General features: G+C 51.3%; 1 protein-coding gene across 2 annotated transcripts; it reads right to left on the reverse strand.

Moving 5' to 3' along the window:
- Window positions 1-647: 647 nt before the first annotated feature.
- Window positions 648-9,820, reverse strand: LOC143158685 (U6 snRNA (guanine-N(2))-methyltransferase THUMPD2-like). Of its 2 annotated transcripts, XM_076334932.1 has the most exons (8): window positions 9,216-9,820; window positions 7,913-7,990; window positions 6,505-6,557; window positions 6,098-6,185; window positions 5,405-5,476; window positions 4,764-4,878; window positions 3,044-3,161; window positions 648-1,479 (listed from the first exon to the last, which is right to left on the reverse strand). In XM_076334932.1, the coding sequence occupies exons 1-8, from the start codon at window positions 9,621-9,623 to the stop codon at window positions 1,137-1,139; spliced, it is 1,275 nt and encodes a 424-aa protein (XP_076191047.1). In that variant the 5' UTR covers window positions 9,624-9,820; the 3' UTR covers window positions 648-1,136. The 2 variants fall into 2 exon arrangements, with proteins under 2 accessions (XP_076191047.1, XP_076191048.1); XM_076334933.1 differs by lacking the exon at window positions 7,913-7,990.
- Between the last annotated feature and the right edge of the window lie 13,585 nt (window positions 9,821-23,405).

The following is a 23,405-nucleotide window of genomic DNA, read 5'->3' on the forward strand; positions in this document are numbered from 1 at the left end:
GATCATATCAATCTGCCCCATACCCTCATACCCTTCGAGCCTCCGTAGTTCAGTCCGCACCACAGGCTCTTACTTCAAACTCTAAGATTGCCAGAGTAGAGGCTCTGCCGTGGAAAGCACACGGATAAAGTAATGCTTCCAACAGGCTACACACAACAAACTTCAAAAAAGAAAAAGAAAGAAGAAAAAAAAAAAAAGCCCAAACACACTACTAATTGTTATCTCCACACTAATCCCGGCAGAGGAACACACTGCACGAGTCCATCCCAGCTTGCCAAGTTGCAAATGCTTGTCCAAAATAACATCTGAAAGCAATTTGCAGTCATTCCCTCTAAAAATACTTCCCTGTCAGCTCAGCAGCCACGGGAAAGCCTTGAATTAGACTTATTCCTCCCCAAATCCCTTTTGCATAGACTAAAAGAATTGCTAAGACCTCTCTCTTTCCAGCAGAATTTTTCCATATGGTTCTTTGCAGGCAGAAGTCACTTTGAATCGTTCATCCGCTTGGCAAGATTTTCCATCTTCTACATTGTGCCCTTGGAGTAACATTATCACGTGAGGAAAAGCATTACTTTTGATAGAAATAAGTCTCTCCACCCTAAAAACCTAAAGCATACCCCTCAGACACATGCAAACGCTGCAAAGAATTAATACAGAAAATAGTTTATTTTCCACTCCAAGAGATCTCAATAGCGACATTTCAAACTCATCGGAAACAAGCTTTAAAATAAAATACAAGACTGCAAGGCGCATGGTAAAGCAAACATCCAGCCCTCAAAAAGAGCTGGGGACTTCTTCAGACAAGATGTGCTTCCTAAAAACATTGCTGAAGGTGGAAATCCATTTACAGTTAATACTACCGCATTTGGTTTTGCAGTTCTGCAAATGAAGTCTTTCCCTCCCAGAGAAACTCCTCCCGATACTGAGAGGCTGTGTCTCATTACAGTATTTTATGGTAAAAACATCTGAAACACTAGTAGGCATCTTCCACCTCTCCTAAAAACCAAAGAGAGAGAAGCAACACCTTAGGACATCCAAAGAAAGTGAGGTGAGCCAACAAATGGCACAGGGTTCGGATCAGCAGGGCTCCACCGGATCACTGCCATGCCGCTCTTCAGGTGTAGCAGGATTCAGGTTCACGTAGGCACAGTGCAGGAAAGCTGCTGATTCCCAGCAGTAGAGATCTTCCTGTATTTGTATATGAAAGCATCAGTCTTTCCCAGACTAACCCCATAGACGCCATCTGGCACCAGAGACCCAAAACGTCTCTGTCGGCTGCTCGGAAAGGATTCTTCAACACCATTCCCCAAGGAGGAAGAATTCCCATCAACAATCAGGGCTTTTGCAGTGGCGGCTTCACTTGCGCCATCAGAAATGGCATTAGGAGACGCATTTTCAGCACTCTTGGTAATGCCATCCATGCGCTTATGGAGATCTTGGCTCAGCAGCAATACAATAGTGCCTCCAACACGAAGTACTCTGGCAATTGCAGGAAAAATAAAGGTTAGGTGTTCATCCTGCCTGGCATTCATTCACCCGTGCAGAACTCGACACTGCTGACACTTCAGATGCCAGGTGCGTTCGATAAAACACCTAAAGACGTCAAGGGTCATGGCTCAACTCAGTAAGCTACGTCTCCAAATGGAATTTAAATGCCCTATCTTCATAGCTCTTCCTAAATGGGAGAACTGGGCCCTATCCTGACTCCCAAACATTTCCGACCTCGGGAGTTCTTTCCATTGTGTTAGCAGGGAAGATGGACCATGTGTTTTTTCACTCTTAGTACTCTTCCAAGGACTGAGGAGAGTATCACCTTCAAACCCCGTTTTTGGGTTGCATGAGCCTCCACCAGTCTGCAAAGGAACAGCTTCCCAGGGCAGCAAGAGCTTTTCAGGTTGATAAGGCAATCCTGAAGCTGGCCTTTCCCTTTGGAAACTTTAAAAGGTCTGACCTTTCCATGTTCCACTGATCCTTAATGGCTTTCAAACTCAGGAAACAGAGGAAAATTTACCATTGTTTGCAATCCGTTTTTCCTTGTACATGAGGAAACGTTACACTTGGCTTTGAAAGGGGGGGGGCGGGGGGAAGACTATCCTGGTTCTGTTCACAGCAACTGGACTGAACAGTCTTACTGGTGGGGCTCTCCTGGTAATGGTCCCTTCCTCGCCCCCACCTTCCCAAGGAAATACTTTGCTTAGGATGGCCCAACAGAGCAAATGAGACCAGAAGACAAGCACGGCCAAAGGGAGGAATGGTCAGCGTAAGCTGACCTAAGATTGCCCTGCCGTTCTGTGGCGCTACCTCACCTTCCTCACCATCTTCCCACCCCATTCCTGCATCGGGTGAGCGAGACCAACACCCGCTGAAGACCCATCCTACAGGAAGGGCTTGTTTTCAGCCAAAAAAAGAAAGAAAGGGGCAGATGGTTTGAACCGCCCGTTAGAAGCGGCCCGCCATTAGCTTGGCTCAACTCTGCCACAAAACGACAGGGCGAGAGATGAAAGGAGGCATCTAAAAGCAGACCAGGTGGCTAGCTGGACATGCCAGTACACGCTGACAGAAAGGAAAATGCATACCCCCTTTTTCTGGGCTGAGATCCTTCCTGACAAGGCAGGCTGGTAAAAGCTTGGTTGTGAACCCAAAAGGAAAGCCTATGATTTTATACACAAGCAGTCCTCAACTGAGAAAGGATTAATGCTTTATTTGCCTGGCCAGGCTTTAAGTTTGTCAAGGTCAGCCTCTTCTCTTTCTCCTTTCTGTCACCATCACGCCTTGTAAAGGACCTTTGTGAGCGTGGCTCACACAAGCAGCTCATTCCTTGTCAGCTTGCGCTGCCATCAGCACTTCCACAGCTTGCAAGACAAGCCACAACAGCCTTTACGGGACAAGCAAAGGACTCAGACTTTCACAGCCTGCACAGGCTCAGATTACAGAGCTGGAGAGTGTTTGGAATAAAGCAAACCTGAAGCTGACTAAACGCTTCGGATCGCAAACCATCATGACATTTACACCAAGCCCCAAGCACGTCAAAGGCCACACGTACCTCTCCATTTCCTGGAGAATATCCGGAAGGAGCTGTATGTCTTTTGTGATCTTGAACTTCTTCCCAAACGGAATATCCGAAATCACAGTGTCAAAGCTTTCTGAAGGCAACGGCAATGCTGCAGAATAAAGGCAGGTCTTTACATCCAACTATCGGAAAAATGAACAGCAGCTATGCCCTCATTCACCTTACAAAACTGTAAGATCCTTCTGGACCCTTCCTCACAAACGGCACTACGAAGCTACCAACCCAATGCAGACTGGGAAGAGACAAATGCACGAGAGCGTGGTTTAGCTTGCAGAGTCCCTGTTACTGGCAATACGTTTGCCCCAATAGCAAGACTCTCCGAACAGGGGACTGCATGGGTCCAAACTAACTGATGCTTCTCGACTCACAGTACATCTTTACAAGCAAAATGCAAAAGAAGAGCTAACCTTGCACGCACTTTACTTGGCGCAGATGTTCAGACGCACACGTATGAATGGCAAGGAACCACACGTTAAATACCCCTCCACCCCCCCCCACCCCCCCCTTCTCTCCCCCCGCAAGAATCTGGTTACAGCCACAATCGCTTGGATTCCGTTGGAGCTAATGTCTTTGAAGTATCTCCCTGGAGTTTCTGCATCCTGGGAATAGTCAGTTCTCTTGACCATGAGGCAGCACTGCACCCTTGTGGTGATGAAGACTGGCCACGTACCAGGCTGTGCTGGCCAGAGCGTAGCCAGCATGTGAAAGGACGAGACTATGGGTTCTCCATCCCTCAGGATGCTCAAAACTCGACTGGTCAAGGCCCTGAGCAACCTGACCCAGCTTTGGGCTTAGCCCTGCTCCGAGCAGATGACAGGGCTAAAGACCTCCAGCGGTCCCTTCCCACCCAAACCCAGCTGTGATTCTGTGCCAGCCTTTCCAGAATTGGCTGGAGAGGGTTCTTGGACCACCCTTGGAGCAACGCTTGCAGCACAACAATTTTATAACAATTTTTATCTACAAGTGGAAGGACAAGTTACCTACAGTCCTTCTCAAAACATGCAGAAGTAACAGCTTCTGACCAGCGACAAAGACACCAATTACTTGTTCAGTATTAGAAAAGCTTGACATCAAAGTACCTTCCATTACCCTAGAAGCCGGGGCCAGTCGCAGCTTTTAAGTAAGAAATAAAGCTCGCTCTCTATATTCTTACAGAAAAAGAAATAGTAATGTTTCTTACCATTCTGGTAAGAAGTAGACATTGCAAGGTAAGAAAATATGCATACGCTTCATCACCCATGCACAGGGAAAAACACCCAGCTTTCGTCTGTCATTAATTTCATAAAGGACTAATTTAGACTCGGGCTTTGAGGCCCAGAATAAGGTCATAAAATTATTACCTTTTCCCCAGACTAGCTCATGAACTGAGAGCAAACAAATTCCCTCTCCAGGAAAAAGGCATCGTCATCTAAAATACACCTACTGCAAAACATTAACAATTCAACACTGAGCTTAATGGGTCCCCACTATTACTCATTTGGTACATTTAAGTTACCAAATGGGGGGGGTGGGGGTGGGGGTAGAGGGGAGAACAAATAATTATCCGTTTGCTAGCACTACAGAGTCGCTACTCAGCTATTTGCTGAGCGTTAGTTCTACTACACATCCCCCCAAGAGAACCTACACTACCCGTGTAATCCCAGAACCACAAGAAACTTCAAACATGTCTCACTTGGAAAGCCTACAGACATACCTTTCACAGAAGCTCTAAGTAACTCAATCTTATCCATCAAGCCTGCAGTCCTAATATTCACAGCTGCACCCTCCAGCTGTGAATCACTTATATCAGCACCCCAGTAACAGGCTTCCTGTTCAGAGAAAAAGAGAAAAGCCATTTGGTTGACAAACAGGTCTATTTATTTCATAAACCCTTCTCAGAACTGCCTTGTTGGAAGAACGACTCTTCCAGGACAAACCCCTTGCTGGGCGATCTACTACCGCTACGCAGAGCAACACCTAGACCCCGAGGACGGAAGAATGGGGGAAGCCTGTGCTGTCTTCACTGCTTTCACGTTCTGCTCAAGACACTTGTAACTTACAGAAGTATTGAGGCTATGTCCTAACAACAAGATCCTAGCTAGCTACAGACAGCCACGCTGCCTCTACTACTGATTTATACTGATACAGCACCCACCTGCACAAGTACGTAGAACTTGGTTTCACATTCCTGTGGAGGAAAGTTTGTACTAAAACACTTTTAGCAACTGCCTAGAAAGATCAGTTTGGTTCCAGCTTTCCAGTAATGGACCTTGGTATAACTGCGCGACAGATTTTTCTTGATGCAACTACAAGCCGTCTTGCAAAGGTCCTGCCTCTTGCGGCTGTGATACTCACGGGCCACTCTTTGGCAGCTTCCAGCAGTATCGTTCCTAGCCCACACATGGGATCCAGCACAAAGGCCCCCGCCTGCAAACATAAAGGGGTTATTGCATCCCAAGCAAGACAGACTCCTCTCCCAGGACAAAGCTTACTCGGGGATGTACACATCACCTACATACTCCCACTGACTCCAGTGTAGGTAACAATGATCACTGGTTTACCAGGCCAAACTTGCTTGTAAGAGAATATAGTTAAAAAGCATTAGTAGTTTCACTAAAGACAATGCATCAATGCATCTAGCCTTGAGGGGACATTTAGGGGAAAAAACGATGAGTGGACTGCAGACAGATACTGGTACCAACTTAATCTGTGGAAAACATCACCCTTGCTTCTGTTTTCCCTTGGGAGAACCACCCCAAACAAGGTTTGAAGCCTGGACAGTGAAAAAATCTTGCCATTTAGACATATATCTGTACAAGGAGTAACACCTCTGCTGAGAAGGACCTGGGATTACAGCAGGGACCTGGCTGAACAGCAGGTGACAGTGCACTCTGATCACAGATAAGGCAAACCCCGTCCACATGCATTAGAGCATGGAGCATTGAAATCACCACACCTCTTCAAAGCTTCCAGCTCCATCTCTGACGAGCAGCAACCCCCCCCCGCTTCATTCAGGACTCTACATCTTTGCCACGAACGTTCGCTTACACTGATTTCAGCCAGAGATGCCATGGCCCACGCAATTGTTGACCGCAGTCCTGCTGTTTTGATATACTCTCTGTTTGCCAACGGAAGCCTGCAGACAGCAAAAAAATCAACCTAAGATAATGGTACAGCCACCCAGAAAAGCCCACGTAAAATGAAAGAACAAATGAACCGGACAGATCTGCAGACAGACAGACAAACGGACAGAAACCACAGTCTGCTTTTATCCATAACTCACTGCAAAGTCTGGCCTACGTGCTCAGGTAAGCTCCAGACAGACCACAAGACTAATGTGACAGTCCAGTGAACTTTCAACCAGAAGATAAATACTCACAGTGGACAGCAAGACTATTTAGAAGCTATGCCTGTTCTGATACTGCCAAGACAAATCTGGTGAGCAGAATGCCTACCTGAAAAGAGGAATCCCCACCACAGAGTGAATGTCATTAAGATGTACAAAGACCTGAAAGAGGAAAAAAATTACATTACAGGCTCTCAACCTGACACGACAATAGCTTTAACTCTTTTAAACCAGACACAGAAGATGTTTCTACGAACTTCCGATCCTAGATTTTAAGAACAAAAATACATGCTTTAGACAATTATGATTCATTGGAAGAAATCACACTAGGTCATCTGAATGCCACTTTAAAGAGGATTTAATATTTAAGCAAGCTGGGAGGGCAATTTTGTCAGCCAGGAATCCATCAGCAAGCACTTGAATCTTTAAGGGAACCAATTTTTGTAACGCTGAATGGATATTTTTAATTATGAAACCATTTACTCTAAGCAGGAGAAGATTATTCACTGCATACTAGCACTCAGTTACTCACACACACACTTTTTTTTTTTTTAAAAACAAAACAAAACAAACCAAAACAAACAAGTGCCGCTAAGCAGTATTTCAGATGGAAGGCAAATGTGGGTAGTCCTTCCAGAAGCATAGGCAGCTCAAAGAAATTGTCCTCCTGTCCCATAGAGAGCATGCCAAAGGAAGACTGAGCTCCCCAACAGGTCTTGCATGGCTGCAGTCCCTCCCCAGGAAGCCCAACGAGAAACGTGATGCTTTTGAAATATCCCAGTCCTCAGCACTTGAATGGTTTCAGAGCAAAAAATCTGGACCAGAACAAGAGCCCCACCTGAGGCTCAACAAAGCCATATTTGATGGACAGCCTGGGAAAACCAGAGCCAGTAGATGAACTCGGAGCTTTTACAGAAGGCCTCAGACCTCCCAGCGTCAGCGCTGAGAGCAGCTGCCATACGCCAAGCACAGGGATGGAGAAACAGCTTGTCAAGAGCAGTGAGTCCTTTCCAAGGTCTCCAGACAGCTCGCACCATGGAGGGTGCCTTAAGCAAGCTGCTTGTCAGGGACAGGGTCTAGGAGGGGGCTCTTCCATAGACGGCATTCTCAAGTCGAGTTCCTCGAGAACACAACCTTGCCGCTCGCTCTCTTCCCCTACAGAGGCTAAACTACCTGCCCAACGGCTCAGGTGATCTCCATTTTCAACAGAGTCAGAGTCCAGCAGTGTGTAAGCGTGCTGGATCCTGAGACATCGCCCGTATGGCTCCTTCCCCTCACGTACAGGCCCATGCTGGCCATGCTGGTATTTATTTAAGCGCTCTGGAAGGCACGCGCACAGTGGCTACCAAAAAGCTTTGCTCAGCGCTACCAGATGATTTCTAGTTAAATTCAGCGGCAGAAAGACAAACAGGGAGAGGCCACGGTCCTGAGTGCAACGGGAGCAGAGAACAAAACAAAAGATACCGGGGGCAATTCTGGAAGCAGCAACAGGCCACCTGGCAGACAAGCACCACTACCTCCAGATCGGGGTCCCGCAGATCAGCCCGCCACCCAAACTGCTTCATGAGCGCTATGCCAAGGGCTCTTCCGATCTCCTGCAAGGGGAAAGAACAGTCACAGGCAGTAAAAACAACAGACTTAAGAAAACCACATGTCACAGCCTTGACTGCACAACCCTCATGAATACCCGGGAAAAGAAAGAGTCCCTCTTTACCCCCGCTAGGAGAACAAGTCGTACAAAGGCCAGAAGAGGTACAACAGGGCACAGCAAGCGAGCCAGGGGTAGAACAAACACACCGCAGGACAAAATGACTATCGCTCAGCTGGAGCGCGGGAGGCTGAAGTTCAAGTCCTGCCCAAGGTACAGCAAAACTGGTCATCATCTCAGGATTCTCTCTGACACGCACAAAATATTTCCGATGGCTGTAAACTAGATTACCTAAGAGAAAACCTATGAATGCACAACTGCAGCTCACAATGTTAATGCTTTCATGGCATCTAGAAAGCTCTGACTACCTTCAGAGTATGAGAGTTCAAACACACAGCACAAATTTAAGCAAACATTAGTGCTGGCAGGCTCACGTGTCCCACCTTCCCAAGGTACTAGCTTGGGGGGGGTGGGGGGGGCGCAGAATCTAGTTCAACTACTGTTACCTTCAAGTAAGAGAAATCTACATAAATTGCAGCTACACAGCGTTTCTCCTTTAATTTTTTAAGTTTTCCTCACAGTAGAAAGATCTTCTAGATGAGAAGAGGGCTGGACGGAAAGGGCCCCTGGAGGTCTCTATGCCACCACTCTCTCCCAAGGACCAAAATCCACACACACCCCCCCCCCCCCCCCCCAGGACACCTCCCAGGGCTGCACCACCCGCCTGGGGAACAAGTTCTCCCCAATACCCAACCAGAGCCCACCGAAGCTGCAAGTTCTGGCTTTTGCCCTTCTTTTACGCTGTCTGCCGCAACCGAGAGGAGTCTGGGTCCACTGTCTTTGCAATGGCCCTTGAACTAGCTGTAAAGTACTAGCAGATCGCTCCCCAGGCTCCACAAGCCCAGCCACCTCAACCTCTTACCTTTACTCATCCACGGTAAAAGGCATTGATTTGAAAAACATTCAGGGCAACAGTGCCCAGAAATTAACAACAGCCCTTGTATTTCCACCCGTTCAAGGTAAACGCAGGTTAAGGGCTTTTTTGAGAAAATACGGAAAAAGCTTCGATCAGTCTCTTATTCTGAAACACGCAACACGCAATTGAAACGACAAACTACGCACCTCCCTTCACCTTTGCTAAATTCTTTTAAAACAGAGGTACTTTAGCGTACCTGTGAGGGAAGTATTTTGGCACTCGCTCCACTACAACGACAGGAGACTCTGAAACTGAACCTAAGCTGCTCATTCGCAATAGGTTTCTCTCCACTGCTTCTGGAAGGGTCTAAGGAAGTCTTGCTTTCAGTCCGGCAGTCCTGATCGCTCTTTCTCTCTGGTACCACACACCTCTCTCCAGCTTCCACTTGACATTCCCCAGGCACAGGCTCTCTCACTTGTTCTGCTTTCTGCCTTTTAGTTGCAATGTTTCTCTCTTCTTCTGATTTTCTCTTCAGGGGCAATCGGTTTTCTTGAGAGACATCGTCTTTTTTCCCCTCGCTCCCACGAAGGTTTCGCCAAATAGAAATAACGTCCAGCCAATACTTTGGTTCCCCAGCGACAAGGCTTTTAATCTCTTGCAGCATTTTCCCTGGAAGAAAAAGCAGTTTCAGGTTAAGTAGTTCAGTCTCAGCACCTGATTTTCCTAAAGACTGAGAACAGCTGTTAACAGAGACTGTGTTCAGATTTCATTCATGTGGGAATCCAGGAACCACAGCAGCAGCAGACATCACAGGCACAGCTGAGCTCTCAACACCCACGTACCCCACCAGCAGAGACCCAGGCATCCCCCCGATTACAAGCTCTGCAGAACCAAGATTAAATCGCGCAGGAGTTGAGCTCTGCAGAAGAATTCAGCAGCTCTAGAAAACCAGACCACCACCTCTGAGAGTCATTCCCAGGGACGGAGGACCAGCCTACCATGCCATCCTGCCCAGAAAGCACTCGGTCCAGCATTAGAGATGAGGGACACTTTCCGGGATTGGAAGACAGACATGAACACGAACCACTTTGATGCAGCTCAGAAAAGCCACAAGTTTATTCGTTTGGAGGGGAAATCTCTCCTTGCCGTTCATCAACCTGCCTTCAATCCTGCAAAGTCTCCAACACACACCTAAACTTACACCCGTGGGTAGTCCTCTTGAGCTAGCTACGACAAGAGAGGCACGAGGAATATAGAGGCCAATTCACTTACAAACCTTGAAGCTGGTCAGGGGAGGGGGGGGAAGGTGTTTCTCTTTCTCATTTTAAATTTTAGGATCATGGTTGAATTTGATCCTCAAAGCTGAAGGCCATCTGCGATCTCCCAAATAAAATCCCACCAGCACACAGATACCAATCCATCTTACTTGAAATTCTTACTCCAACACTGACAAAGAATGTGACCCGAGTAGCTGAGATTTACAAGAAATCTGTGTACTGAACAGTTAAGTGACACAGCATATACGTCTGGGTCCACTCTGCCTAAAGGAAAATGACTCATCAGTAAAATGCATATACGGGGTCCAGAGCTGGACTTCAGTTTCGTTAATTTTTTGTGGTGTGGGGTGCGGTGTTACACATACACATATATGTACAGTGCCAGCAGAACGCAAGCTGGTAAGACACCTATTTAGAACATTTTAAAAGCCGTTTTCAGCACTAAAGAAGCATCGAAAACATATCTGGGTGAAAGATACCGCAAAATTGATTATTATCAATTAGAACTAGAGTTGTTAGTATATAAATAAAATAAATATTAACAAATATTAATTTTATAAATAGAACTCGAACGGGGGCTTCACGTTTCTGAGCACCCACCGTGTGCAAACCGGAGGGGATGACTCGAGGGCAGGAGTCAGTGCCGTACCTTTATTTCTAGAAACTACAAGTGGGGGTTGTTTCTTAAGCAGTAGAAACAGTCGCTCTCCAGATTTCAGTTTCCTCAGCTCGCCCGGCTCCGCCTCTGTGCTGAAGAAGACTTTTCCTGAGACGCAGTCCACCTCAGGGGAAAAACAGAAACCAAACCAAAGCAGAAAGGTGTTTTGGGTGAGCACTTCCAGCAGCCCCTCACACCCGCTCGCCCCTTCGCAGGGAGGAGGGCAGCGCAGACCTCAGCTCACCGGGGGTGGCGAGGGGACACGGCCTGACCGACTGGCAGATGTCCCTGCCCACGGCAGGGGCGGCGCCAGGCGGTCCTTAGGGGTCCTTCCGACCCAGACCCAGACCCAGACCCAGACCCAGACCAGACCCGACCCGTGGGGCCCCACGCAGGTGGCGGCACAGCCCACACCGCTGCCGCCCGGCTCCAGGGCGCGAAGCGAACGAGACCGCGTTCCCCGCCGATCCGCGCCGATCCGCACCGGACCGCACCGCCCCGCCCCGGGCGGGCACCGGCGCCGGCTCCCCCCTCACCTCTGTGGCACCGAGCCGCGCCCGCACCTCCCGCGCAAGGAAGGCCTCCAGCCCGCGGCCCGCCGTGCAGAAGTACCGCCAGCCTCCCGCCGCCATCTTGGCCCGCCCCGCCGTCCTCAGCGCGGGCTGGGGGCCGGGCGGGACCGGCCCTCCTCCGCGGGGCCCCTCCCCGGGGGCAGCTCTACCGCGGTGAGCCCGCCCTGGCAGCGGGCTGGCGGGGCAGGGCGGAAGGCAGGACTGCCGCCTGCGTCGGTACCAGACAAAGGTACTTGAAAGCACCTGGTCCGGAGTCTGTTTGCACACTCGGGGGGACAAAGCTTCACCTGTCCCCACGGGACGGCTTCACCGCTAAATGCCGTCATCACCGTGGCGGGAGGTGACGCCCTGAGGGACCATCAGTGCAGGCGGCGAGATCAATTACTGCAGCGCAGCTCTCACTCGTCCTGTTCCAGCAGAAGACCGCGCCACCGCTCCTGAGAGGGCTGATGAGGGAGAGGAGCTTTGCTGTGGCGCAGAATTGGTGTCTGCATCCACACCATGCAGGCAATCTGTAGACACCCCCCGTGAGTGATTCAGCACCCACGGCACCGGAGGAAGCACCAGCAGGGCAGCTGCGAGCCAGCAGCTCCCCCCCCCCCGACAGGCGACCTGCTCTGCTGCAGGATGTGCAGGAACTTCTATTCTCCAGACTACTCTGCTGTATGGGGCGATGTTGCCTGGAGAGAATGTGCTCTGTGTTCTGAGAAATCAGCTGAGGCTAATTACCGGGGGGCGGGGATGGTTGTAAGGGAGGAAGCAAAAGAAAAGGTCAGAGTTATGCTGTCATTGAATTGTCACTACATTGTTGCTACCTAGATGAATGACCTGCTGCGGCTATGGACTACGCAGGCTTCTCCTACACACTTCTTTGTAGGTTTTCTAGCAAGCTGATCAGCTCACTTCCAAATATAACTCTTTGAAAGAGGTCGTCGGTAAGCTTTTTCTCCCCACATGGAGCAGACGGTTTCAGAGAAAGTTTCAAGGTCATCTTGATAAATACAGCGCCGGAGAAAAGGCAGACTTGTGCTTAATGAGCAGCTTTTGGAGCTGTGGGGCTGAATTAAACCGTAGCGGACAGAGCTGGAGTGGGAAGACATGGAAAGAAGTGTCATCACTGAAAGCATTAACGTACAGGGAGGAAAAACGTAGTATGCCCCTCCTACATTTGTAGGAAAAATAACTGTCTCTATATAGTTTGACGGAAGTAATCAGTGTTTTGCCGGAGTCCTACTTCTGTTGCAAAATACCACCTATGGTGCCGTGAAGAAAGAAAGAAGAGCAGCTTTTCTTTGCTAAGCGGGTCTTGAGCTTATTATTCTTGTAAGCTTAGTCTGAGAAGAGGGATTTTGTTCTTAGCGTATTTAGCATCTTTGTTTTTACCTCTCCCCTCCAAGAGATAATTCATTCTGCAGGACCATAGTCTGTGATTCTGATAAGAAATTCTGCCGGTACGGGCTCGATCACGAGCCCGCCTGTATGTTGCATCTCTTCCTTGGTGACCTGAGGTGTCATGGGCCCACCGAGCTAGAAATGATTCACCCTTATGTTGCCAGTCCAGATCCACCTGAGCCACTTCAATCTTAGCAGCCTGATCCACCTGCTGGTTGTTTTGATGTTCTTCAGTGGCCCGACTCTTGGGTATGTGAGCATCTACGTGACGGACTTTTACAGCCAGGTTCTCCACCCGGGCAGCAATACCTTGCCACAGTGCGGCAGCCCAGATGGGTTTGCCTCTGCACTGCCAATTGCTCCGCTTCCATTGCTGCGACCACCCCCACAGGGCATTTGCCACCATCCGTGAATCAGTGGTGTGAGCACCACACAGCCACTTGCTCGCTCCTCCCACACCCCCGTGGGATGGGGGAAAGAAAGTATTTCTGTCCTATACTAAAAGGCAACACTTATCCCTTCTTTCAGTAAGTGGACTTACTCCAACACTGACAAAGAATGTGACCCGAGTAGCTGAGATTTACAAGAAATCTGTGTACTGAACAGTTAAGTGACACAGCATATACGTCTGGGTCCACTCTGCCTAAAGGAAAATGACTCATCAGTAAAATGCATATACGGGGTCCAGAGCTGGACTTCAGTTTCGTTAATTTTTTGTGGTGTGGGGTGCGGTGTTACACATACACATATATGTACAGTGCCAGCAGAACGCAAGCTGGTAAGACACCTATTTAGAACATTTTAAAAGCCGTTTTCAGCACTAAAGAAGCATCGAAAACATATCTGGGTGAAAGATACCGCAAAATTGATTATTATCAATTAGAACTAGAGTTGTTAGTATATAAATAAAATAAATATTAACAAATATTAATTTTATAAATAGAACTCGAACGGGGGCTTCACGTTTCTGAGCACCCACCGTGTGCAAACCGGAGGGGATGACTCGAGGGCAGGAGTCAGTGCCGTACCTTTATTTCTAGAAACTACAAGTGGGGGTTGTTTCTTAAGCAGTAGAAACAGTCGCTCTCCAGATTTCAGTTTCCTCAGCTCGCCCGGCTCCGCCTCTGTGCTGAAGAAGACTTTTCCTGAGACGCAGTCCACCTCAGGGGAAAAACAGAAACCAAACCAAAGCAGAAAGGTGTTTTGGGTGAGCACTTCCAGCAGCCCCTCACACCCGCTCGCCCCTTCGCAGGGAGGAGGGCAGCGCAGACCTCAGCTCACCGGGGGTGGCGAGGGGACACGGCCTGACCGACTGGCAGATGTCCCTGCCCACGGCAGGGGCGGCGCCAGGCGGTCCTTAGGGGTCCTTCCGACCCAGACCCAGACCCAGACCCAGACCCAGACCCAGACCAGACCCGACCCGTGGGGCCCCACGCAGGTGGCGGCACAGCCCACACCGCTGCCGCCCGGCTCCAGGGCGCGAAGCGAACGAGACCGCGTTCCCCGCCGATCCGCGCCGATCCGCACCGGACCGCACCGCCCCGCCCCGGGCGGGCACCGGCGCCGGCTCCCCCCTCACCTCTGTGGCACCGAGCCGCGCCCGCACCTCCCGCGCAAGGAAGGCCTCCAGCCCGCGGCCCGCCGTGCAGAAGTACCGCCAGCCTCCCGCCGCCATCTTGGCCCGCCCCGCCGTCCTCAGCGCGGGCTGGGGGCCGGGCGGGACCGGCCCTCCTCCGCGGGGCCCCTCCCCGGGGGCAGCTCTACCGCGGTGAGCCCGCCCTGGCAGCGGGCTGGCGGGGCAGGGCGGAAGGCAGGACTGCCGCCTGCGTCGGTACCAGACAAAGGTACTTGAAAGCACCTGGTCCGGAGTCTGTTTGCACACTCGGGGGGACAAAGCTTCACCTGTCCCCACGGGACGGCTTCACCGCTAAATGCCGTCATCACCGTGGCGGGAGGTGACGCCCTGAGGGACCATCAGTGCAGGCGGCGAGATCAATTACTGCAGCGCAGCTCTCACTCGTCCTGTTCCAGCAGAAGACCGCGCCACCGCTCCTGAGAGGGCTGATGAGGGAGAGGAGCTTTGCTGTGGCGCAGAATTGGTGTCTGCATCCACACCATGCAGGCAATCTGTAGACACCCCCCGTGAGTGATTCAGCACCCACGGCACCGGAGGAAGCACCAGCAGGGCAGCTGCGAGCCAGCAGCTCCCCCCCCCCCGACAGGCGACCTGCTCTGCTGCAGGATGTGCAGGAACTTCTATTCTCCAGACTACTCTGCTGTATGGGGCGATGTTGCCTGGAGAGAATGTGCTCTGTGTTCTGAGAAATCAGCTGAGGCTAATTACCGGGGGGCGGGGATGGTTGTAAGGGAGGAAGCAAAAGAAAAGGTCAGAGTTATGCTGTCATTGAATTGTCACTACATTGTTGCTACCTAGATGAATGACCTGCTGCGGCTATGGACTATGCAGGCTTCTCCTACACACTTCTTTGTAGGTTTTCTAGCAAGCTGATCAGCTCACTTCCAAATATAACTCTTTGAAAGAGGTCGTCGGTAAGCTTTTTCTCCCCACATGGAGCAGACGGTTTCAGAGAAAGTTTCAAGGTCATCTTGATAAATACAGCGCCGGAGAAAAGGCAGACTTGTGCTTAATGAGCAGCTTTTGGAGCTGTGGGGCTGAATTAAACCGTAGCGGACAGAGCTGGAGTGGGAAGACATGGAAAGAAGTGTCATCACTGAAAGCATTAACGTACAGGGAGGAAAAACGTAGTATGCCCCTCCTACATTTGTAGGAAAAATAACTGTCTCTATATAGTTTGACGGAAGTAATCAGTGTTTTGCCGGAGTCCTACTTCTGTTGCAAAATACCACCTATGGTGCCGTGAAGAAAGAAAGAAGAGCAGCTTTTCTTTGCTAAGCGGGTCTTGAGCTTATTATTCTTGTAAGCTTAGTCTGAGAAGAGGGATTTTGTTCTTAGCGTATTTAGCATCTTTGTTTTTACCTCTCCCCTCCAAGAGATAATTCATTCTGCAGGACCATAGTCTGTGATTCTGATAAGAAATTCTGCCGGTACGGGCTCGATCACGAGCCCGCCTGTATGTTGCATCTCTTCCTTGGTGACCTGAGGTGTCATGGGCCCACCGAGCTAGAAATGATTCACCCTTATGTTGCCAGTCCAGATCCACCTGAGCCACTTCAATCTTAGCAGCCTGATCCACCTGCTGGTTGTTTTGATGTTCTTCAGTGGCCCGACTCTTGGGTATGTGAGCATCTACGTGACGGACTTTTACAGCCAGGTTCTCCACCCGGGCAGCAATACCTTGCCACAGTGCGGCAGCCCAGATGGGTTTGCCTCTGCACTGCCAATTGCTCCGCTTCCATTGCTGCGACCACCCCCACAGGGCATTTGCCACCATCCGTGAATCAGTGGTGTGAGCACCACACAGCCACTTGCTCGCTCCTCCCACACCCCCGTGGGATGGGGGAAAGAAAGTATTTCTGTCCTATACTAAAAGGCAACACTTATCCCTTCTTTCAGTAAGTGGACTTACTCCAACACTGACAAAGAATGTGACCCGAGTAGCTGAGATTTACAAGAAATCTGTGTACTGAACAGTTAAGTGACACAGCATATACGTCTGGGTCCACTCTGCCTAAAGGAAAATGACTCATCAGTAAAATGCATATACGGGGTCCAGAGCTGGACTTCAGTTTCGTTAATTTTTTGTGGTGTGGGGTGCGGTGTTACACATACACATATATGTACAGTGCCAGCAGAACGCAAGCTGGTAAGACACCTATTTAGAACATTTTAAAAGCCGTTTTCAGCACTAAAGAAGCATCGAAAACATATCTGGGTGAAAGATACCGCAAAATTGATTATTATCAATTAGAACTAGAGTTGTTAGTATATAAATAAAATAAATATTAACAAATATTAATTTTATAAATAGAACTCGAACGGGGGCTTCACGTTTCTGAGCACCCACCGTGTGCAAACCGGAGGGGATGACTCGAGGGCAGGAGTCAGTGCCGTACCTTTATTTCTAGAAACTACAAGTGGGGGTTGTTTCTTAAGCAGTAGAAACAGTCGCTCTCCAGATTTCAGTTTCCTCAGCTCGCCCGGCTCCGCCTCTGTGCTGAAGAAGACTTTTCCTGAGACGCAGTCCACCTCAGGGGAAAAACAGAAACCAAACCAAAGCAGAAAGGTGTTTTGGGTGAGCACTTCCAGCAGCCCCTCACACCCGCTCGCCCCTTCGCAGGGAGGAGGGCAGCGCAGACCTCAGCTCACCGGGGGTGGCGAGGGGACACGGCCTGACCGACTGGCAGATGTCCCTGCCCACGGCAGGGGCGGCGCCAGGCGGTCCTTAGGGGTCCTTCCGACCCAGACCCAGACCCAGACCCAGACCCAGACCCAGACCAGACCCGACCCGTGGGGCCCCACGCAGGTGGCGGCACAGCCCACACCGCTGCCGCCCGGCTCCAGGGCGCGAAGCGAACGAGACCGCGTTCCCCGCCGATCCGCGCCGATCCGCACCGGACCGCACCGCCCCGCCCCGGGCGGGCACCGGCGCCGGCGCCGGCTCCCCCCTCACCTCTGTGGCACCGAGCCGCGCCCGCACCTCCCGCGCAAGGAAGGCCTCCAGCCCGCGGCCCGCCGTGCAGAAGTACCGCCAGCCTCCCGCCGCCATCTTGGCCCGCCCCGCCGTCCTCAGCGCGGGCTGGGGGCCGGGCGGGACCGGCCCTCCTCCGCGGGGCCCCTCCCCGGGGGCAGCTCTACCGCGGTGAGCCCGCCCTGGCAGCGGGCTGGCGGGGCAGGGCGGAAGGCAGGACTGCCGCCTGCGTCGGTACCAGACAAAGGTACTTGAAAGCACCTGGTCCGGAGTCTGTTTGCACACTCGGGGGGACAAAGCTTCACCTGTCCCCACGGGACGGCTTCACCGCTAAATGCCGTCATCACCGTGGCGGGAGGTGACGCCCTGAGGGACCATCAGTGCAGGCGGCGAGATCAATTACTGCAGCGCAGCTCTCACTCGTCCTGTTCCAGCAGAAGACCGCGCCACCGCTCCTGAGAGGGCTGATGAGGGAGAGGAGCTTTGCTGTGGCGCAGAATTGGTGTCTGCATCCACACCATGCAGGCAATCTGTAGACACCCCCCGTGAGTGATTCAGCACCCACGGCACCGGAGGAAGCACCAGCAGGGCAGCTGCGAGCCAGCAGCTCCCCCCCCCCCGACAGGCGACCTGCTCTGCTGCAGGATGTGCAGGAACTTCTATTCTCCAGACTACTCTGCTGTATGGGGCGATGTTGCCTGGAGAGAATGTGCTCTGTGTTCTGAGAAATCAGCTGAGGCTAATTACCGGGGGGCGGGGATGGTTGTAAGGGAGGAAGCAAAAGAAAAGGTCAGAGTTATGCTGTCATTGAATTGTCACTACATTGTTGCTACCTAGATGAATGACCTGCTGCGGCTATGGACTACGCAGGCTTCTCCTACACACTTCTTTGTAGGTTTTCTAGCAAGCTGATCAGCTCACTTCCAAATATAACTCTCTGAAAGAGGTCGTCGGTAAGCTTTTTCTCCCCACATGGAGCAGACGGTTTCAGAGAAAGTTTCAAGGTCATCTTGATAAATACAGCGCCGGAGAAAAGGCAGACTTGTGCTTAATGAGCAGCTTTTGGAGCTGTGGGGCTGAATTAAACCGTAGCGGACAGAGCTGGAGTGGGAAGACATGGAAAGAAGTGTCATCACTGAAAGCATTAACGTACAGGGAGGAAAAACGTAGTATGCCCCTCCTACATTTGTAGGAAAAATAACTGTCTCTATATAGTTTGACGGAAGTAATCAGTGTTTTGCCGGAGTCCTACTTCTGTTGCAAAATACCACCTATGGTGCCGTGAAGAAAGAAAGAAGAGCAGCTTTTCTTTGCTAAGCGGGTCTTGAGCTTATTATTCTTGTAAGCTTAGTCTGAGAAGAGGGATTTTGTTCTTAGCGTATTTAGCATCTTTGTTTTTACCTCTCCCCTCCAAGAGATAATTCATTCTGCAGGACCATAGTCTGTGATTCTGATAAGAAATTCTGCCGGTACGGGCTCGATCACGAGCCCGCCTGTATGTTGCATCTCTTCCTTGGTGACCTGAGGTGTCATGGGCCCACCGAGCTAGAAATGATTCACCCTTATGTTGCCAGTCCAGATCCACCTGAGCCACTTCAATCTTAGCAGCCTGATCCACCTGCTGGTTGTTTTGATGTTCTTCAGTGGCCCGACTCTTGGGTATGTGAGCATCTACGTGACGGACTTTTACAGCCAGGTTCTCCACCCGGGCAGCAATACCTTGCCACAGTGCGGCAGCCCAGATGGGTTTGCCTCTGCACTGCCAATTGCTCCGCTTCCATTGCTGCGACCACCCCCACAGGGCATTTGCCACCATCCGTGAATCAGTGGTGTGAGCACCACACAGCCACTTGCTCGCTCCTCCCACACCCCCGTGGGATGGGGGAAAGAAAGTATTTCTGTCCTATACTAAAAGGCAACACTTATCCCTTCTTTCAGTAAGTGGACTTACTCCAACACTGACAAAGAATGTGACCCGAGTAGCTGAGATTTACAAGAAATCTGTGTACTGAACAGTTAAGTGACACAGCATATACGTCTGGGTCCACTCTGCCTAAAGGAAAATGACTCATCAGTAAAATGCATATACGGGGTCCAGAGCTGGACTTCAGTTTCGTTAATTTTTTGTGGTGTGGGGTGCGGTGTTACACATACACATATATGTACAGTGCCAGCAGAACGCAAGCTGGTAAGACACCTATTTAGAACATTTTAAAAGCCGTTTTCAGCACTAAAGAAGCATCGAAAACATATCTGGGTGAAAGATACCGCAAAATTGATTATTATCAATTAGAACTAGAGTTGTTAGTATATAAATAAAATAAATATTAACAAATATTAATTTTATAAATAGAACTCGAACGGGGGCTTCACGTTTCTGAGCACCCACCGTGTGCAAACCGGAGGGGATGACTCGAGGGCAGGAGTCAGTGCCGTACCTTTATTTCTAGAAACTACAAGTGGGGGTTGTTTCTTAAGCAGTAGAAACAGTCGCTCTCCAGATTTCAGTTTCCTCAGCTCGCCCGGCTCCGCCTCTGTGCTGAAGAAGACTTTTCCTGAGACGCAGTCCACCTCAGGGGAAAAACAGAAACCAAACCAAAGCAGAAAGGTGTTTTGGGTGAGCACTTCCAGCAGCCCCTCACACCCGCTCGCCCCTTCGCAGGGAGGAGGGCAGCGCAGACCTCAGCTCACCGGGGGTGGCGAGGGGACACGGCCTGACCGAGTGGCAGATGTCCCTGCCCACGGCAGGGGCGGCGCCAGGCGGTCCTTAGGGGTCCTTCCGACCCAGACCCAGACCCAGACCCAGACCCAGACCCAGACCAGACCCGACCCGTGGGGCCCCACGCAGGTGGCGGCACAGCCCACACCGCTGCCGCCCGGCTCCAGGGCGCGAAGCGAACGAGACCGCGTTCCCCGCCGATCCGCGCCGATCCGCACCGGACCGCACCGCCCCGCCCCGGGCGGGCACCGGCGCCGGCTCCCCCCTCACCTCTGTGGCACCGAGCCGCGCCCGCACCTCCCGCGCAAGGAAGGCCTCCAGCCCGCGGCCCGCCGTGCAGAAGTACCGCCAGCCTCCCGCCGCCATCTTGGCCCGCCCCGCCGTCCTCAGCGCGGGCTGGGGGCCGGGCGGGACCGGCCCTCCTCCGCGGGGCCCCTCCCCGGGGGCAGCTCTACCGCGGTGAGCCCGCCCTGGCAGCGGGCTGGCGGGGCAGGGCGGAAGGCAGGACTGCCGCCTGCGTCGGTACCAGACAAAGGTACTTGAAAGCACCTGGTCCGGAGTCTGTTTGCACACTCGGGGGGACAAAGCTTCACCTGTCCCCACGGGACGGCTTCACCGCTAAATGCCGTCATCACCGTGGCGGGAGGTGACGCCCTGAGGGACCATCAGTGCAGGCGGCGAGATCAATTACTGCAGCGCAGCTCTCACTCGTCCTGTTCCAGCAGAAGACCGCGCCACCGCTCCTGAGAGGGCTGATGAGGGAGAGGAGCTTTGCTGTGGCGCAGAATTGGTGTCTGCATCCACACCATGCAGGCAATCTGTAGACACCCCCCGTGAGTGATTCAGCACCCACGGCACCGGAGGAAGCACCAGCAGGGCAGCTGCGAGCCAGCAGCTCCCCCCCCCCCGACAGGCGACCTGCTCTGCTGCAGGATGCGCAGGAACTTCTATTCTCCAGACTACTCTGCTGTATGGGGCGATGTTGCCTGGAGAGAATGTGCTCTGTGTTCTGAGAAATCAGCTGAGGCTAATTACCGGGGGGCGGGGATGGTTGTAAGGGAGGAAGCAAAAGAAAAGGTCAGAGTTATGCTGTCATTGAATTGTCACTACATTGTTGCTACCTAGATGAATGACCTGCTGCGGCTATGGACTATGCAGGCTTCTCCTACACACTTCTTTGTAGGTTTTCTAGCAAGCTGATCAGCTCACTTCCAAATATAACTCTTTGAAAGAGGTCGTCGGTAAGCTTTTTCTCCCCACATGGAGCAGACGGTTTCAGAGAAAGTTTCAAGGTCATCTTGATAAATACAGCGCCGGAGAAAAGGCAGACTTGTGCTTAATGAGCAGCTTTTGGAGCTGTGGGGCTGAATTAAACCGTAGCGGACAGAGCTGGAGTGGGAAGACATGGAAAGAAGTGTCATCACTGAAAGCATTAACGTACAGGGAGGAAAAACGTAGTATGCCCCTCCTACATTTGTAGGAAAAATAACTGTCTCTATATAGTTTGACGGAAGTAATCAGTGTTTTGCCGGAGTCCTACTTCTGTTGCAAAGTACCACCTATGGTGCCGTGAAGAAAGAAAGAAGAGCAGCTTTTCTTTGCTAAGCGGGTCTTGAGCTTATTATTCTTGTAAGCTTAGTCTGAGAAGAGGGATTTTGTTCTTAGCATATTTAGCATCTTTGTTTTTACCTCTCCCCTCCAAGAGATAATTCATTCTGCAGGACCATAGTCTGTGATTCTGATAAGAAATTCTGCCGGTACGGGCTCGATCACGAGCCCGCCTGTATGTTGCATCTCTTCCTTGGTGACCTGAGGTGTCATGGGCCCACCGAGCTAGAAATGATTCACCCTTATGTTGCCAGTCCAGATCCACCTGAGCCACTTCAATCTTAGCAGCCTGATCCACCTGCTGGTTGTTTTGATGTTCTTCAGTGGCCCGACTCTTGGGTATGTGAGCATCTACGTGACGGACTTTTACAGCCAGGTTCTCCACCCGGGCAGCAATACCTTGCCACAGTGCGGCAGCCCAGATGGGTTTGCCTCTGCACTGCCAATTGCTCCGCTTCCATTGCTGCGACCACCCCCACAGGGCATTTGCCACCATCCGTGAATCAGTGGTGTGAGCACCACACAGCCACTTGCTCGCTCCTCCCACACCCCCGTGGGATGGGGGAAAGAAAGTATTTCTGTCCTATACTAAAAGGCAACACTTATCCCTTCTTTCAGTAAGTGGACTTACTCCAACACTGACAAAGAATGTGACCCGAGTAGCTGAGATTTACAAGAAATCTGTGTACTGAACAGTTAAGTGACACAGCATATACGTCTGGGTCCACTCTGCCTAAAGGAAAATGACTCATCAGTAAAATGCATATACGGGGTCCAGAGCTGGACTTCAGTTTCGTTAATTTTTTGTGGTGTGGGGTGCGGTGTTACACATACACATATATGTACAGTGCCAGCAGAACGCAAGCTGGTAAGACACCTATTTAGAACATTTTAAAAGCCGTTTTCAGCACTAAAGAAGCATCGAAAACATATCTGGGTGAAAGATACCGCAAAATTGATTATTATCAATTAGAACTAGAGTTGTTAGTATATAAATAAAATAAATATTAACAAATATTAATTTTATAAATAGAACTCGAACGGGGGCTTCACGTTTCTGAGCACCCACCGTGTGCAAACCGGAGGGGATGACTCGAGGGCAGGAGTCAGTGCCGTACCTTTATTTCTAGAAACTACAAGTGGGGGTTGTTTCTTAAGCAGTAGAAACAGTCGCTCTCCAGATTTCAGTTTCCTCAGCTCGCCCGGCTCCGCCTCTGTGCTGAAGAAGACTTTTCCTGAGACGCAGTCCACCTCAGGGGAAAAACAGAAACCAAACCAAAGCAGAAAGGTGTTTTGGGTGAGCACTTCCAGCAGCCCCTCACACCCGCTCGCCCCTTCGCAGGGAGGAGGGCAGCGCAGACCTCAGCTCACCGGGGGTGGCGAGGGGACACGGCCTGACCGACTGGCAGATGTCCCTGCCCACGGCAGGGGCGGCGCCAGGCGGTCCTTAGGGGTCCTTCCGACCCAGACCCAGACCCAGACCCAGACCCAGACCCAGACCCAGACCAGACCCGACCCGTGGGGCCCCACGCAGGTGGCGGCACAGCCCACACCGCTGCCGCCCGGCTCCAGGGCGCGAAGCGAACGAGACCGCGTTCCCCGCCGATCCG

The sequence above is a fragment of the Aptenodytes patagonicus genome, chromosome 3 (assembly GCF_965638725.1).
Source record: "Aptenodytes patagonicus chromosome 3, bAptPat1.pri.cur, whole genome shotgun sequence".
Lineage (NCBI taxonomy): Eukaryota > Metazoa > Chordata > Aves > Sphenisciformes > Spheniscidae > Aptenodytes > Aptenodytes patagonicus.

Bases quoted from the DNA above. Each gene is read 5' to 3' on its own strand.
- LOC143158685 (XM_076334932.1), bottom strand. From the start codon at position 9,623: ATGCTGCAAGAGATTAAAAGCCTTGTCGCTGGGGAACCAAAGTATTGG. The intron at 6,186-6,504 runs GTAGGCATTCTG...TGCTGTCTGCAG, and splicing joins GTGGGGATTCCTCTTTTCAG to GCTTCCGTTGGCAAACAGAG. The intron at 3,162-4,763 runs GTATGTCTGTAG...TTTATTCTGCAG, and splicing joins ACTTAGAGCTTCTGTGAAAG to CATTGCCGTTGCCTTCAGAA.